This window comes from Orbilia oligospora, assembly GCF_000225545.1.
Source record: "Orbilia oligospora ATCC 24927 unplaced genomic scaffold scaffold00078, whole genome shotgun sequence".
Classification (NCBI taxonomy): domain Eukaryota; kingdom Fungi; phylum Ascomycota; class Orbiliomycetes; order Orbiliales; family Orbiliaceae; genus Orbilia; species Orbilia oligospora.
Genome location: NW_011645635.1, coordinates 519320 through 535114, shown reverse-complemented (window position 1 = coordinate 535114; position 15795 = coordinate 519320). Strand labels below are relative to the sequence as shown.

General features: G+C 45.1%; 6 protein-coding genes across 6 annotated transcripts; 3 read left to right on the top strand and 3 right to left on the bottom strand.

Annotated features, from left to right (window-relative positions):
• Positions 1–1296: 1296 nt before the first annotated feature.
• Positions 1297–2028, bottom strand: AOL_s00078g166 (uncharacterized protein; the record flags this gene model as incomplete). The annotated part of the gene is made up of 1 exon (XM_011123429.1): positions 1297–2028. The coding sequence occupies one exon, from the start codon at positions 2026–2028 to the stop codon at positions 1297–1299; it is 732 nt and encodes a 243-aa protein (XP_011121731.1).
• Positions 2029–3605: 1577 nt separating this feature from the next.
• On the top strand, positions 3606–5001 carry AOL_s00078g165 (uncharacterized protein; the record flags this gene model as incomplete). The annotated part of the gene is made up of 3 exons (XM_011123428.1): positions 3606–3630; positions 3714–4723; positions 4792–5001. The coding sequence occupies 3 exons, from the start codon at positions 3606–3608 to the stop codon at positions 4999–5001; spliced, it is 1245 nt and encodes a 414-aa protein (XP_011121730.1).
• Positions 5002–5570: 569 nt separating this feature from the next.
• AOL_s00078g164 (uncharacterized protein) lies at positions 5571–7617 on the top strand (the record flags this gene model as incomplete). Its single annotated transcript, XM_011123427.1, has 4 exons — positions 5571–5963; positions 6508–6626; positions 6763–7316; positions 7367–7617. 4 exons carry the CDS (start codon positions 5571–5573, stop codon positions 7615–7617), a joined length of 1317 nt encoding a protein of 438 aa, XP_011121729.1.
• Positions 7618–7719: 102 nt separating this feature from the next.
• AOL_s00078g163 (uncharacterized protein) lies at positions 7720–10342 on the bottom strand (the record flags this gene model as incomplete). The annotated part of the gene is made up of 2 exons (XM_011123426.1): positions 7720–7736; positions 7792–10342. The coding sequence occupies 2 exons, from the start codon at positions 10340–10342 to the stop codon at positions 7720–7722; spliced, it is 2568 nt and encodes an 855-aa protein (XP_011121728.1).
• A 2215-nt stretch (positions 10343–12557) lies between these two features.
• On the top strand, positions 12558–14060 carry AOL_s00078g162 (uncharacterized protein; the record flags this gene model as incomplete). Its single annotated transcript, XM_011123425.1, has 2 exons — positions 12558–13009; positions 13118–14060. The coding sequence occupies 2 exons, from the start codon at positions 12558–12560 to the stop codon at positions 14058–14060; spliced, it is 1395 nt and encodes a 464-aa protein (XP_011121727.1).
• An 89-nt stretch (positions 14061–14149) lies between these two features.
• Positions 14150–15195, bottom strand: AOL_s00078g161 (uncharacterized protein; the record flags this gene model as incomplete). Its single annotated transcript, XM_011123424.1, has 6 exons — positions 14150–14234; positions 14291–14338; positions 14393–14427; positions 14488–14878; positions 14946–15018; positions 15123–15195. 6 exons carry the CDS (start codon positions 15193–15195, stop codon positions 14150–14152), a joined length of 705 nt encoding a protein of 234 aa, XP_011121726.1.
• Positions 15196–15795: the final 600 nt, after the last annotated feature.

Genomic DNA, 15795 nt, shown 5'->3' with positions numbered 1-15795 from the left:
AACACTTAATGTTTCTAGCGATTCCTCATTATTATTTTCCCTCTTAGCCACACTCAGGTCCATGAGTTTCCCGGTTCCCCATGTCTTTTATACTAGTACTTCAGACTGGAACAGGTTCGGTTTATTTTTCTGGGCTCGAGATTAGTAAATTTAAATAGGCACCTAGCCTTAGAGTTCAGAAACTCTTCAAATCCTCTAGTACCCAGCCCTAGTCCCCCGAAAAGTCTTGAAACCACTGTTTGGTTAGACCTCCTGGAACCGCAATCTTTGAATTCAATTGAAGTACACCCATACTTCGATAACACCTAGTGAATGAAGGGGGCACTAGCCTATATACGGACACGATGATCCTATACCTTATTGTTGTCTACATAACTAAAATGAAACCGGTATTACTTGAAAGAAGGATACGTCGAAAATGAGCTGCATCACTAGCAGCCTAAAATGGAGGACGATCGCCTTGATCAGGTATATTCCCGATCTGGCACGAGTTCTCAAAATACCACGAGAATCTTGCGTTGCAACAGAGCCTACGCCTAATTAGGGTACCACGTCGAGTTTAATATTAACTAAACTACTGTTCTTTACTCTATGGAGAGAGTAACCAGAGGCTTGGTCTCTTCGCTCGGGAGGTTTTGGAAATTTGAGGTCATCCTATAGTTATAGTGCCCCCAGTACACACGTGCTCAACTTCATGGATTATATATATATATATACCTTTAACAACTATATATATACACATACAGCTCTGCCTCCGTATTGTTTCCTAAGGACCCTAGACTGACCCGAAGAATAGGATATCAGTCAGACAGAGTGATACCCCAGACTAAGAGTGATAAGGAATTTTGTAGCAAAGAGAAGGAAAGAGGAGTAAGTTTCGGCTATTTTCAGCCGCAGAAAGCTAAGTATTATCGAATATGCAGTATGCATAACTATATCTAGTCTGGGGGTCGCAACTATATCACTAGTTCCAACCAGAATTCCAAGAAAGTCTTAACATTTGGCAAAAGCTTAACGATACGTATCACTCGATGATATATGAATATCGATGATTATATGATACAAATTTATAGATCCTCAGTAGAGTAAAATGCTAGTCTTAGTTATGCTACATAGAATAGTAATAAACATAATTAACCAACTGACTAAAGAATGCAGGCACAAGATATCGAACGGCAGAAACATTCCTAAGACCGATCATAAGTTCAAATAAACCACATATACAAAGTTCTAACTATTCCCTTCATGATCAAATGCAGAAATATATTTAAATTCCAGCATCCATTGAAACGCCTACTACAAATTTCCTCCGAAGAAAAGGCCGAAGATAAACGATCCGACAACCAAATATGACATTATTGATACTCTGTTCGCTGTGGAACCCGAAGTTGTAGTCGCCGGCCCACCAGTAGATGATGTAGTGCCCGCGCCCGTCGGAGCTGCAGTAGTTGGAGGTGAAGAATTAGGGCCGCGCGAACTAGTTGAACCCCCATTCCCCGAGGTAGAGATAGACCCCCCGTTCCCTGAGGTAGAGGTGGGGACAGGTTCAGTCATCGGGACTTGCACTCCACCTGGAACATCGAAAGTTCCACACCTGATACCGTCAAGGATGTATTGGGTATTATCACTAGCCCCAGTAATGAAAAACGCTTGACCGGTCTGGCCGTTTGGACAGCATGCTGCAATTGTACCGCCTACCTCCTCATAATCGAAGAACTTAAAGTTTCCCGATGGGCAGGTACTACCGGTAGAATTGAATGCGTCTGAGGAACCGAATCGATCGAAAGGAGTATCGCGAATGCCAGAGATGCCTCCACATGCCCTGTAGTCGTCTACGGTTGCGACCCAGCAGCAGTGGTCAGAAAGGCCGAGCCATGTGCCGCATATACCTGTGAGGTTTGCCGGTGCTAAGTAGCAATATCTGTCTGGGCCGCCGCATCTTTCAATACCAGGTGGGCCGCCTGCGACATCTTCGGGCGCTAAGTAGAGGCCCGGAGCGACGAATATATTGACAAGAGGGGATGTCATGTTCGTAGATTATGTGATAAGCTGAAAACAGGTGTCAATACCGGTGTATATCGCTGGGGGATTCTTTCAGTATTTTGATCTGTATTAGTGGGCATGTGAGCGTCGGAGATCCAGACAGGTTCATCTGCGCCCATTTTATACGCGCTGGATTGAAATTGACTAGCACTGCAATGCTTTGTCGAAATCCTCTGATTGTGATAAATCTAAACAAAGAAGAATTCGAATGCCCTCAGCCGCAATGCCTGTTGCTGTTGGTGTCACGATATCCACGAGTCACAAAGAACAAAAGAAAATAACCAAGCTTGAAGAGCCCCCCAAATGAAAACGAGCTAAAGAAACTTGATATTAGTCTAGATCTACCTCTGGGGGAACCGCGTCTTTTACCCAGCATTGTATGTATACTGTCACGAACATACACCAATTGATATATATATAGCTCAAGGCAAGGAACCTTCCACGTCCCAATCTATATATCTTAACCCAAATTCACCAATCATACACGCAAAATAAAGAGTCGCGAGATGCGTGGTCATGCAAGTTCGCCTATGCCCTGCATTCAACTCTGTTACTAAGTTTGTATTATCTAATCGTTGGCTTTTTGGTCACACGGTCTTTTCTTTGGTTCGGTAACTTTGGTACTCTTGCACTTTTGTCGGAGTACTTTGGTTTGTTGTATTTCTGTGTAACAGCAATCGAATTCGAAGGGGGGTTTCATGCAGGTTATTTGAGATTCTTGCAGCTAAAAAACGCCACGAGAATGTTGGGAACAGTCAGAGCCACTCTCTGATTCACGGTTGGAGGTTCCGAGGGGGTTCGATGAGTAAGGTTGCCAATGCGGGCTGCAGGTCTTAGAGGTCTTGAGCAATGCTTGAATTCTTACACATTATCGGAATTCTTGAGATTAACTTGCATTTACCATCAAAATAAAATTTATGCAATGTCATCGTATCATAATTAAAAAATTACGAAATATGATATCTATGAACCCTATTATCAAATAGTCATAATCAAGATCTTTAGTAGGAAATATCAGCGGACCTTGAAGACATAGGTTTTGTGTCAGGTGCGTTGCATTGAGTCTCAGCCAGAGGCTCTGTGATCCGGACGGAGGCTTTCTTGGCCGTTATCGATAAATTCCGCTTAATTTGTGGGGCCCATGCAAACTAAACCAGACAGAACCTCCCACTATCCGATTCGACGACGACACCGCGCGAGCTTGAGCAGCTGCCCTGCTCCCCGAGCCAATAATGGACTCGTCACAGGCGCTTCTCTCCCACTTGTTCCGGCAGCTCTTTCATCACCCGGCCTGCCAGCGGAGGTCCGTTTCGGCCATTCGCGGTCGTCAATACCATTCGATCCCACGACGTCCGTCGGCGCGTGCCCTCAGTTCATACCATCCACCTCGTCGGCGTTTGCATACGACTCCCACACTACGTAACCGTGATAACACAGAGGGCTTAGGATGGCTGCCGAGGAACAGGTTGCCGAGTACCGACCTGTCCGAGGAGTTTAAACGATATCCGTTGGTGACTGCTGCGAAGCTAGCGAGTCGGGAAGAGAGGCCGGTGATGTGCAAGATGCTAGTACGGGACTATATCGATGGTGCTTAATCCCACTTCTCGATTGGACCGGGTCAATTGGGCCAAGAATGCCTATCGGGGAAAGCTAACATCTTATATTCCTAGACGCACTCTATAACCCCCACTATGGCTACTTCTCTAAAGAGGCCGTGATCTTCAACACCGATAAACCCTTCAAATTCCCCCAAATCCGTGACGAAACCGCCTTCCACAAGGATTTCACCCAACAATACAAAGAATTCGAAGATAAACTCGATGCTGAAACTCCCAACAATCTTCGACAGCTGTGGCATACCCCGACGGAGCTATTCCGTCCTTACTACGGAGAGGCTATTGCTCGATATCTCTACGAAAACTACGTTATAGATCTATACCCGGAGTACGACCTTATAGTTTACGAAATGGGTGCTGGAAACGGTACTCTGATGGTCAATATCCTCGATTGGTTGCGCGATAACGTTCCAGATGTGTACATCCGCACCCAATTCAAGATCATCGAGATCAGTAAACGGATGGTACAGCAGCAACTTAAATCTGTCGAAAGATCAGGCCATTTGGAACACGTGGAGGTTATTCACAGTAGCATGTTCGATTTCAGCACTTACGTGGCAAACCCCTGCTACTTCCTGGCGTTGGAGGTTTTTGATAATTTTGCGCATGATATGGTGCGCTATGATTTACAGACACAGCAACCTCTACAAGGGTACCTGATGATTGATCAAGAGGGCGAGTTCCATGAATTCTACACACCGGACTTGGACCCCCGGACAAAACGGTACCTGGATCTCCGTCGCAAAATCGATAACCCGGAACACGACAAGATGTTCAGCAATGTAATCGCCAAGTCATTCAAGGATACGATTCGGAATAGCAGTGCATGGAATAGGCTGAAGTGGGGGTTAAAAAACCGAATCTGGTTTCAGGAGAATTTAACAGCGCCAGAGTTTATCCCGACGAGAGCGATGGAGTTTTTGGAATTATTAAATTCGAGATTTCCTCATCATCGATTATTGATGAGTGATTTTGACTACCTGCCTGATACGGTGGAAGGAATGAATGCGCCAGTAGTACAAACTAGGTACAAGAGGGAGACTATTGCAGTCTCACAGTTATTCGTAAGTAGCATTTTTCTCGAAACTTACAAAAGTACTACAAGGGCTCCGACTAACAACTCGATCAACAGGTACACCAAGGATACTTCGATATCCTATTCCCGACAGACTTCGTCGAAATAGCAAAGATGTACGAATTGCTATCCGGGAAGTTTGCGAGAGTAGAGACACATGAGAAGTTCATGAGGAGCTGGGCAGAGCTCAGCGATACCACGACAAAATCAAAGGAAAACCCTTTGTTGACGTGGTATAAGAATGCTTCAGTGATGTACACACATTAAAGAGCCCCTTATTATGGTCAAAAGGCCTTTTTCGGTAGTTATATGTATATTAGAGATTGGGACTACTAGGGTTTGGATCACGAAAGCGATTGGTTTTAGGACTCGAGGGAGGGGAGGAAGGAGTGTATATATTGAGGGACCCTAAGTACTGTAGATAAACTCACAAAAGTAAGAATTCGAAGATATTCACAGGGCATTTGAAGATTTAGAAACCAGAGGAATACTATTATTGCAAAGTGATAAACAAATCTACGACGTTATATGGAATAAAATATCTCATCTCAATTTTCACTCATATCATGATAGCTATGACTTGGCCCTGCCGCTAGACTTCGTCGGATATGAAACCAACCCAGCTATTTCATCATCACCAAGATCTTCTCTACAACACACAAATATTCAATTTCCAACAAAAAGTCTCAAAATCTATAACCGGTCACTAATCGATCACTACAGTCACCATCCATTCTCACGACCAAATCCCCCAAAACAATGTAGCCTGCCTGATATCATCTATAGATCCATAACCCACCTGCCCCTCTCAGCCACATTAAAAAGCAAAATAAACCATGTCCGACTACCTCCCGCTTCAAAAGCCACTAACCCTCGCCGCCCTCAGCTTCACAGCCGGCATAGTAATAACCCTCTCATTCCAACATCTAACCACAAAGCTTCACTTATCTCCCGAAGATCGACAGAGGCGTCAAGAATCAAAACACAACGACCCCCGTCGTGACTCTTTCGTCCCCATCTCTTTACAAAATCTACTTACTTCCTCTGGTTCTGGTGGTTCATCTGATGCTCCAGATGGTGGTGGTGGTGGTCTAACATTACCTTCGTTCCTTCAACCTAATAAAGAAGATATCAAAAATGGACTAGAAGGGTGTATTGGGAATACACCATTAATCAGGATTAGAAGTTTATCAGAATATTTGGGGTGCGAGGTACTCGCAAAAGCAGAGGTTAGTTTTTTTTTAACTATTTCCCATGATTTTTTCACTATTGAGGTAGAAAAAGAGATGTATTGATATAGGATATTGGGGAATTTCCTCCTTATAGTTCTTGAATCCAGGTGGCTCGCCAAAGGACCGGGTAGCTTTAAGTATAATACTAAAGGTATGCATGAAAAAAAAAGAAGAAGAAGAAATAAAAGAATTTCCCATCGATGTCGCGAGCGTCCCCATTTTTCTGTTTCTATTATATTCCAGCCTCTGCTATATCCGTATAATTACTATCCTACACCCCAAACCCGGGAACGATCGCGAGACCAATCCCAATTATTAATCGGATCCCCCCCTGCATATTTTCTCTAAGAATTGATCGTACACACCCAAATGATATTTTCAAAGTAAAAAAGAAAAGAAAGAAAGAAAGAAAGAAAGAAAGAAAGAACCGCAAAGAAGAGGATAAAGCAAAACGTTCCAGAAAACGCACAATAGCCACCAACCCCATATATCCAAATCAAATCATAAATTTAAGTATTGACCAATCAAAATCGATAAATAGGCAGAAGAAGAAGGCCGCCTCCGCCCCTTCTCAGGCGATAAAGTCTTCGAAGGAACAGTCGGCAGCACCGGCGTCTCCCTTGCCCACATTTGCCGTGCAAGAGGATACCTAGCCCATATGTATGTATTACGCCACCCTCAGCACTCCTAGAAAAAGAATATAAAACCCAGCAAGACACGCCGTTACGGATACTCAGAAAAAGAAACAGGCGGGAAAAAACAAAACACTAACAAGAAAATTTGACTGAAATAAAAGATGCATGCCATCGGACCAATCTCTTGAGAAATCAAACCTCCTTCTAAAGCTCGGCGCTGTCGTTGAGCGCGTCACACCGGCATCAATCGTAGACCGAAAACAATTTGTCAACCTTGCAAAATCCCGCGCAATCGAACTAACGGCTGACCACTCCACGCCGGCAAGAGGGTTCTTCGCAGATCAATTTGAAAATGAAGCAAACTGGAAAGCACATTTTGAAACAACAGGGCCGGAGATATACCGACAATGTGGAAAGAAACTTGATGCGTTTGTTGCAGGTGCGGGGACGGGTGGGACGATTTCTGGGGTAATTAGATATTTGAAGCAGTATTTGCCAAACTTAACGGCCGTCCTGGCCGACCCGCAAGGATCAGGATTGCTGAACAAGGTGAAATATGGAGTAATGTTCAACGAAGTTACTGAAAGAGAAGGCACCAGAAGAAGGGCGCAAGTTGATACGATCGTCGAAGGGATCGGAATAAACAGGGTAACAGCAAATTTTGAAGCTGGTAGGACGTCGATCGACGACGCTATCCGTGTTTCTGATGAAGAAGGTGCGGTTTCCGAGCCCGTTGCAAAATCATGTTGAACTAACAAATGATAGCGTGTCTGATGGCCCGGTACCTCGTCGAACAAGATGGCCTATTTGTTGGCAGCTCTAGTGCTGTCAACTGCGTAGCCGTCGTTAAGCTCATTAAGGAACGTGGGTGGGAAAACTCGAATAAGAGAGTTGTAACAATTCTGTGCGACAGCGGCAGCAGGCATCTATCTAAGTTTTGGGCTAAAATTGGCGATATTGGAGGCAGGTGGGATACATCTATTGAAGATATACTTGCTGCTGGGGAAAAGAAGTAGAATATATATGTCGAGATGTCGAGATATATACCTGAATATTGGTTCTGGTGTATGATAGATAGGGACCGGTGTATACTATTTTATACAGGTAGAATCATGAGTTTACTCATCGGTACATTCTACAAGCTCGGTTAGCGATTTAGCTAGGGAAGCCAATGTAGATTATCAACTTACTAAAACAAAGGGTCTTTCCACATCGGTAACCGGCGTTGCCACACTTTGTCAGAGGATCAACAGCCGAGCTTCCCATGGATCTGAGCCTTTTTGGGGACGGAGCTGGTGGATCTGGTGCAATGAGTGGCACAAGTGCCTTTCTAGGGCGGCCTCTAGTTCTCTTTTGCGTCTGGGTGCTTGATATTTGTAGGTCCTGACTGTTAATGGGGAGGAGATCTTCCTCTTCACTGTCAGACAGTCCATAGTCATATCTCATTCTTCGAGTCGGGGTTGCTATTGTTGCGTCGGCTCGTGGTTCAGCGCCGGTATTTCCGTCTGTACCATCAGGCAGCCCTTCAACAGCAATTTCCTTTTCGGCGCCATCCCTCTCCTTTGCAGCCTTCTGTTTGACATACTCTAAAAATTTACCAGACCGTGGCGTGTGTAGCTTCCTTTCGACCTCATCTTCGTACTTGGCGCGTTTCGACGTAGGGGTCCTCGGCTCCTTGGTTACTTTCAGCTTCTTGATCTTTGGTGTCGCTTGGGAGTTAGTTTTGGTCCTTGTCTTTTTCTTCACAGGTGATGAATCCAAAACCATTAAGCCATCGCTAGCCTTTTTCTTTTGTTTCGCCCCGTCAACTGCGTGTTCCTCGAGTAGAATTCTTCGTCGTTCGAATTCTTCAAAAGCAGGCTCCCCATCGGGATGGGAATCCTGCCACCGAGGATCGAAAAAGGGGTCGCCTGGTAGCGCCGACCAGAAATTCATCGGCCCAGCAGACTTTGGCGGCGACGCACGGGGTGTTGCATGGAAGGCCTCGGACTGTAATTTTGACGGTACAGTTCGAGGTTCTTCCCGTCTGGAAGACAACGGGGTCCTTACCCTTTTCGGTGTTCCAACCTCGGATAGACGTCTTCGGCTTTGCTTCCTGCTTGAGATAGCCTTCCTCAGGGAACTAGAAGATTTAATACCATAATGACGATTCTTCGGTGTGACTGGTACTTGTGCTTTTGGAACAATAATGGTCGATAAATCATCGATATCACCGTAGTGGAAGTTCGGATCAGGTTCTTGGATGTCCATTGTAGGTGGTTGGCTCTCTCCCAGCAATTCGCGGTCCACAGCAGTGTTGGAATCCGTGACGGGTTCTTTGTGCGGTTCTTCTAGCAGAATTTGATTATGGATAAGTTGTGCTGTTAATTCGGATTCGAGTTCAGGTTCAGGTTCAAGCCCAGGTTCCAGTTGAGATTGAGGTTGAGGTTGGGGTTGAGGTTCGGATTCAAGTTCAGGCTCAAACTCAGGCTCGGGCTCGGGCTCAAGTGCGGGTTTGGGTTTATGCTCGGGTTCTGAGCCGATTTCGACTATAAATTCCCGTTCCCTCTCAACCAAGGTGGAGATGTTACAGGTGACGGCTTCCGTTGTAGCTTTGACGAGATTATTGTCAAGGGCTACCTCACTGATCATTAGTGGTAGTACTGCAACGCCATAGTCAAGGCCATCCTCAGAACACTGCACAGTCCCAGCTGGAAGCTCAAGAGCAGCTGAAAGCTCTGAACCCCTGCTCGGATTCAACCCACCACCCCCATTCCTTTCACTCTCCGCCACCTGCTCTGACTCCAAAACATCCTCCTCGCTGGTTGATTCGGGAATCGGTTCTTTCGAAGCAGCCAACTTCTCCACAGCCTCGCCCAATTGATCTGAGAGCGGTTTCCCACAATCTGATATCGGCGTCAGTTGTGCGACGATTGCAGGATCCTCCATCTCCACCCGCTGTTCCGTGCTCTGCAGCGTCTGAACCAACGCCAATAACCTTTGTCGACCTAATTTCGATACATATTCCAACACAATGTCGTCAGGCGGCAGCTCGTCCGGCGAAGCCGCGGTTTCGGCATTTATCCCATGTTGCTTCACAGGAGGCAGTTCTGTCGACATTACATCCTCATCCTCATCCTCATCCTGCTCTGCTGACTCTGATGATGCAGGTGATGGCATGCTATCCTGTGCATTCTGTTCCTTCTGCACAGATTCTTGAGCCTCCAATATCTTTTGGTCCTTCTCTCGTCTCCTCTTGTCCTTTCCAGTCAACCCTGTCGTCAATTCCAACTCATCAAACAAATCGTCAATAGCATCTCGATCCAAATCTTCGTCAACATCGATCTCCTCGGCTTCGTCGTCCCGAAGCATCGGCCCACCCATTTCATCCCTCGCTAACATCGGTCGTCTCGCCAAAAGTTCCATTTCCAAGCTCGATGTTGCGGATCCAGCATCATCTCCTTCTTCGTCATCATCACCCCCACCCCACGTATTCTCCAGATCTTCTTCAAGACCCCTTAGGTGCCCATTGTCGATAACCAACTCTCCTGTTCTTAGGTCGATCTCGTCCGCTCTACCATCAAAATCACGCCCATAACGACGACAAATATCTTCCCAACTGGTTTTTAGGCGTTGAGCAGATTGTCGCAGGGAATTTTCGTGTTCAATCTGGAGGTTTCGGAGTTTCGGAGTGGTAGCAGGTAATGTGAGAGTGGGGTTCTTGGGCCCGTGCAAGCGTGGTCGTTTCGCGACGTGGGCCATTCTAACTTTTTTAATTTTTAATTTTCCGGCAGAATTTCCTTTGTATAGAAACGAGTTGCGCTTTTTTGTTTTCAATCCAGACACGCACTTGGATTCCCTCTCTACCTCCTTGTTGGAGGTTGTTTTGCCAGGGACGATGATAAGTTTGTTGGGACAAGGGAGAATAGCAAAAAGGAAGTAAATAAAATACCCAAAAGGAAAAAAAAAATGAACAGAAGGGAAAGGAAAGCTACTAAGGAAGGATCGAACGAGGTGGCGACGACAATGCGCTGCACTGCTGACGACTAAATTACGAGATGGATTAGAAATCACGAAGCTTCTAGGAGAATGGGAAGGGGGAGGGAGAGGGGGAGAAGAGGAGATGATTGGGGAGATAGATGGATGGGAAGATGGGAAGGATGGGAAGGATGGAAGAGAGGGAAGAGAATAGCTCAGTCGACGACGTCTTAGTAACTGGGGGGGGCATCCGTCCCGGGCACAGCATTGGTTCGTTCCTATGCAACAGCGGGTTGGGGGGCAACCAACAACAGCACAACACAACATCATTGTCACCTTACAACAGTCAGACATGCAAGACACGCACATGCACATGTCTTTGTACGGGAATATAACATACGTATACCGGACTAGTCTGGTAGACTAGATCTAGATCTAGAAACTAGGAATGGATATACCCGACGGATGCCGAATCGATATTTAACATTTTGAATTCGGTTACTCTGCTGCCAAATTAAATCCTACTCGTTGGACTAACTGTATTACGCTGATCTAGATCCTCTCTGCTACTGAAATCTATAATACCCAGAATCCGCTACCTATAACTACATCGCGCTCGGGCTACAGCGGATTAACTAAGAACCCAAGCTCTACCCCGGCACGGTACCAACATAGATAATATTGCTAACCCCACTCGCTATTTCGAATCTTCATCGCTTTCCTCCTCGTCTTCATTAACCTTTCTCCTACCATCCTTTGTACGTTCACTTTTTGCAATCGGTTTCCAGTTTGAAGCAGCCTGCAAGCCTCCCGGTGGAAGTTTCGAGAAATTCTATTCAACAACCAGTATTAGACCACCATACTAACGCTTATCGATCAAATCAAACAAAAATGAGAAACTGGAACTCGAACCGTTGCTATGCTGGCAGATTTTCTGTGTCCTCCCATAGGTCTATCCCTTGACGACATACTTAAGCTCTACACGAATACATTTTGAAGCCAGTTAGTTTACTATAGACTTTGCCATGTTGGCTATATAAAGGGGTTTATAGTACTCTTCCTGTCCGCTGCTCTGTGGGAGGGTTTGAGATCGAAAAATCTGGTTGACCATTACGGGGAGGACTCCTCTCAGGAGTAATAAGGTTAATAACACTATGTCTTTGATTACCACCTGGTTGTGTATTATTGCGCTATGTTAGGTATATATGTTCCGGTTAGCTTAGGATCTTCTATAAAGAAGGAATTCAATGTCTGGATATCTAGATCCGGTGACATTGGTAGCTCTCAGGCCAAGTGTAGGTATTGGGGGGTTTATACCACACGCGCCTCCGGGCCAAGTGGCGGCGAGTTGGAAAAGTTTGGTAAGGAGCTATTCGGGTCCACTAGGAAAGGATTTGAGCCGTCGGCTTGTTGGCGCCAGGGATATGGGTCTTGATCTGTTCTTTTATTGGACATTTTGGGCAACCAATATATAGTAATGTTCCCAGTTTTGTAGACCGAATGATATTCTCAAGGGAATGGATAAAATAGGCGAGTAAATTACGATTTGAAAGTTGAATATTTTAAATTAGAGGATAGATTGTTATTTTAATATCTCTGATTCCTCCATCGGAGAACCATGGGGGAATCCCAAGCTATGTTATATACACCCCAAAAGTTACCCAAGGCCCCTGTTGCGCTGCTATCTATCGAACTATCACTCTCGTAGACACAAAAATAACCTGTACAACACAAGACCCGTTCAACTTCCAACAACATCGCCATAAATAACCGATACCCTGCAGCCGATCCCAGACCGTGGCCGGGATCCTGCTTGGCCTAGTTACACGGACAAACCACCACCAGCTGGCCAGCCTGCCTTCGATCTAGATCATCTGCATCGAGATGCATCCGCTGCGCAGCTGCATTATATCATCACCATCACATTTTCCATCCAACGAAGTTTGTTCTCTTCGTTTTGCAAAAGCTAGTCACTACCCGTCGGAAACACAACCTGCAAATGCAAACCTCAGCGGTAACATCGAGCGTCAGCAGTGATCCACCAGACACTCGCTTGAAAGACGCAATATCTGCTGTATATGCATCAACATCGCCAAACTCAGAATTAAACCATTCAAACACCTCATCGTCATCTTCTTCGTCATCTTTTTCTAATACACAAAATCAAGAGCAATCACATATACTTCGGAGCACAACAGTACACAAAATCACACCAACCGAGGCCACGAAAATCCTCAACGAACAAGCTTTTGACATCTCATCAAGTATCCCCAGCGTAGAAAGTTCTGGAATACACAAGGTTCAGATTGCAACTTTGCCAGCGAATGAACAGAATGAAGATACATACGCATATGACTTTCTACCAGATGCGGCTACCGAATATGGTGACGCTGTAGGGGTAGGGGTACAGCAGAAGCATTGGTTGTTCTTTGCTGTCTATGATGGGCACTAGTGAGGACGCCCTGCATTTGCCATATCTCTCCCCAATTTAATATATTTTTTGATATCTATCTCTAACATATTACTATCTTATCGGTCCTTTCCTTCTCATCCTAACAGTGGACCATCTACTTCTAAATATTTGAAATCTGCCTTAATCTCTGCAGTCTATACTTCCCTCTTGGGCCTTTACAAATCCCATCTCCCAGGATACCCACCAAACTCACTAGTCATTTCTACAATATCAACTACTTTCACAACCCTCGACTCTGCATTGACTTCCACAGCCACCCCATCCTCAACCCAAGGTTCCTGTGCCCTCCTAACCTTCCACGACACTCGCCACAACCGCCTCTTCACAGCCTGCACAGGCGACTCCCGCAGTGTTCTCGGAAAACGTCTAGGTTCCCCTTCAAACACCCGTTGGCTCTCCAAACCTCTTTCTACAGACCAAAACTTCACTTCAAACCCTTCAGAAGTCACACGCGTGGAATCAGAACATCCAGGTGAGAAAGATGTAATAATCCAAGGAAGGTTAATAGGCGATTTAGCCGTGAGTAGGGCGTTTGGGAATAGGAGGTTTAAGGTCCCCGATGAATTTGGTGGGAAGATGACAAGGAATAAAAGGCAGTATGGAGTGTTAAGGAGTCCGCCATATATTACTGCTGAGCCGGTGGTAACTGTCCATGAGGGACTCAAAGATGGGGACTTTGTATTACTTGCTACTGATGGACTGTGGGATTTTTTGAGTAGTGAAGATTCTGTGGCTCTGGTTGGACGGTGGACGGACGAGCATATTGCTCCCGTTGGTCGTAATAGTAATAATAGTAGTAATAGTAATAGCAATGCTAGGAACAAGCGAAAAACGAGACTGACGAGTAGTCAGGAGGAAATGTATGTATTTGAAGATGATTCAAACGTCGGGGTTCATCTTATTAGAAATGCATTGGGTGGAGTTAGAGAAGGGAAATTGCTATTTACGTTGGGACTAGAGCCGGGTATAAATAAAGCTAAGAAGCATCGGGATGATATTACGGTTCTTGCGGTATTTTTTGGGTCTTAGTATAGAATAGATCTATAGACTATATTAGATTACTTATGTACATAGACTTGACACGGCTAGACTTTTGGATTAGAAAATAGGGAAGGGAATTACTCTTCGAGAGGGTCGATTGGGCCAGCAGAGTCAAGGCCGAGCTTCGTCATCTCGACGGCAAGTTGGAAGAGATAATCATAGCTGCTATAGTTTTAGTATCATGTACTTTTATATCAATTGCGATATATTGAACTTACCACTCTGCTTGTGTCTTTGCTTTCCACACAGTATCACCCCAGACGTATCTAAGAAATATTGTTAGCAAAATATATTAAAAAGGGGTCAGGGTGTTAACTTACACTCCATGTCTACGGACCAGCACCGCAGATGTATCCTATTTTCACCATTAATTCTCTATAACCCCCCATAAATCTAGAAATAATATATTCTTTACCGGGTAATCTTTAATAGCCTGCGCCAACGAATCTCTCAGATCCTCTTCATGCGCCGTATTCTCAATAATCGGAATCTCCAACGTATCATGATACCCATAGTACTTCCCAGTACTCGGACGCGGAATCCCCTTAATCATCTCCGTATTCGCAATCTTAAAGCTCTTCTTGCCTTTATTTATCAACGTTACCAATACAGCCCACTGAGAATGCGTATGAATGCATGCTCCGGCGCCTTTGTCGTACGCTGCGAGGAAGAGAGGCGTGCAGGCTGATGGTTTTAGATTGATAGGACGACGAAGGTATTCCAGAGAAGGGTAGTCTAGAATGAACATATTGTGGGGTTCTAGACGTTCTTTTTGAACGCCGGAAGGGGCGATGTAGATATGTTCTCTGTTCGTTTTATTAGAATTCTTTGTATATGAAAGACCAGTAATTGTTAGATTTAATGAGAATTTACTCTTTGCGAATGCTTATACCGCCACCGGTACCGGTGACCCAGCCGAGAGTGTAGAAGTTACGACATAGCTCGCCTAATGCATATTCTTACGTTGGTTAGAAAGAATCTTTTAAAAAATATATATATATTTTTTGTGACGGTATCTCTAATCTCGACCGGGATGGAGGGGCATCCTACAGATGAGGTTGGCGGGGTGGTGGGGGTCTTCGGATGTGACCAAGGCGGTCTGTTCTTCTTCGGTGAGAGACATAATTGGGTCTATTAGGTCGGTACTCTTATGGCGACTGCGATTGAAGCTATTTTGTACTCTTTTTTTGAGGGAGTGAAGATTATTTGAGGTTGAGGTTGAGGGTATTCGGGATGTCAAAGGAAAATATTAAATGTCGCAGACTGGCGCGGCGGGATGGTGCCATTGCGGCCGAATCATGGCGGGGATGGCAAACACGTTCAACACAACGTTACCATCAGATCGATTTTGATTCTTTTGGATATTACAGGACACTATACTAGCTAGGAGCTACTTAGGTATGGTTAGTATTTTGGATATCGTAGCTAGATGTTATATAGGCAATTGGTATTAGTTAGTAATAGGCCAGTCCCCAAGCTAAGTTTGTGCGTACTCGAACCTGTAGGCGGTTCAACATCAACAACCTTCCAATTGACCAGACTCCATGTTGTATCGTCATAATTAACGTTAACCTGACCGCCAATGGCGAGAGACCGGTTTGAAATAGATGCAGACAAGGATCGCAAGCAAGGGGAACAGCCAAGCCGGGAACAGAACTTCTAGAAATATCTGTGATTCGGCTACATGTACAGAACGCCATTGCATTGCATCGCCATTGGTATA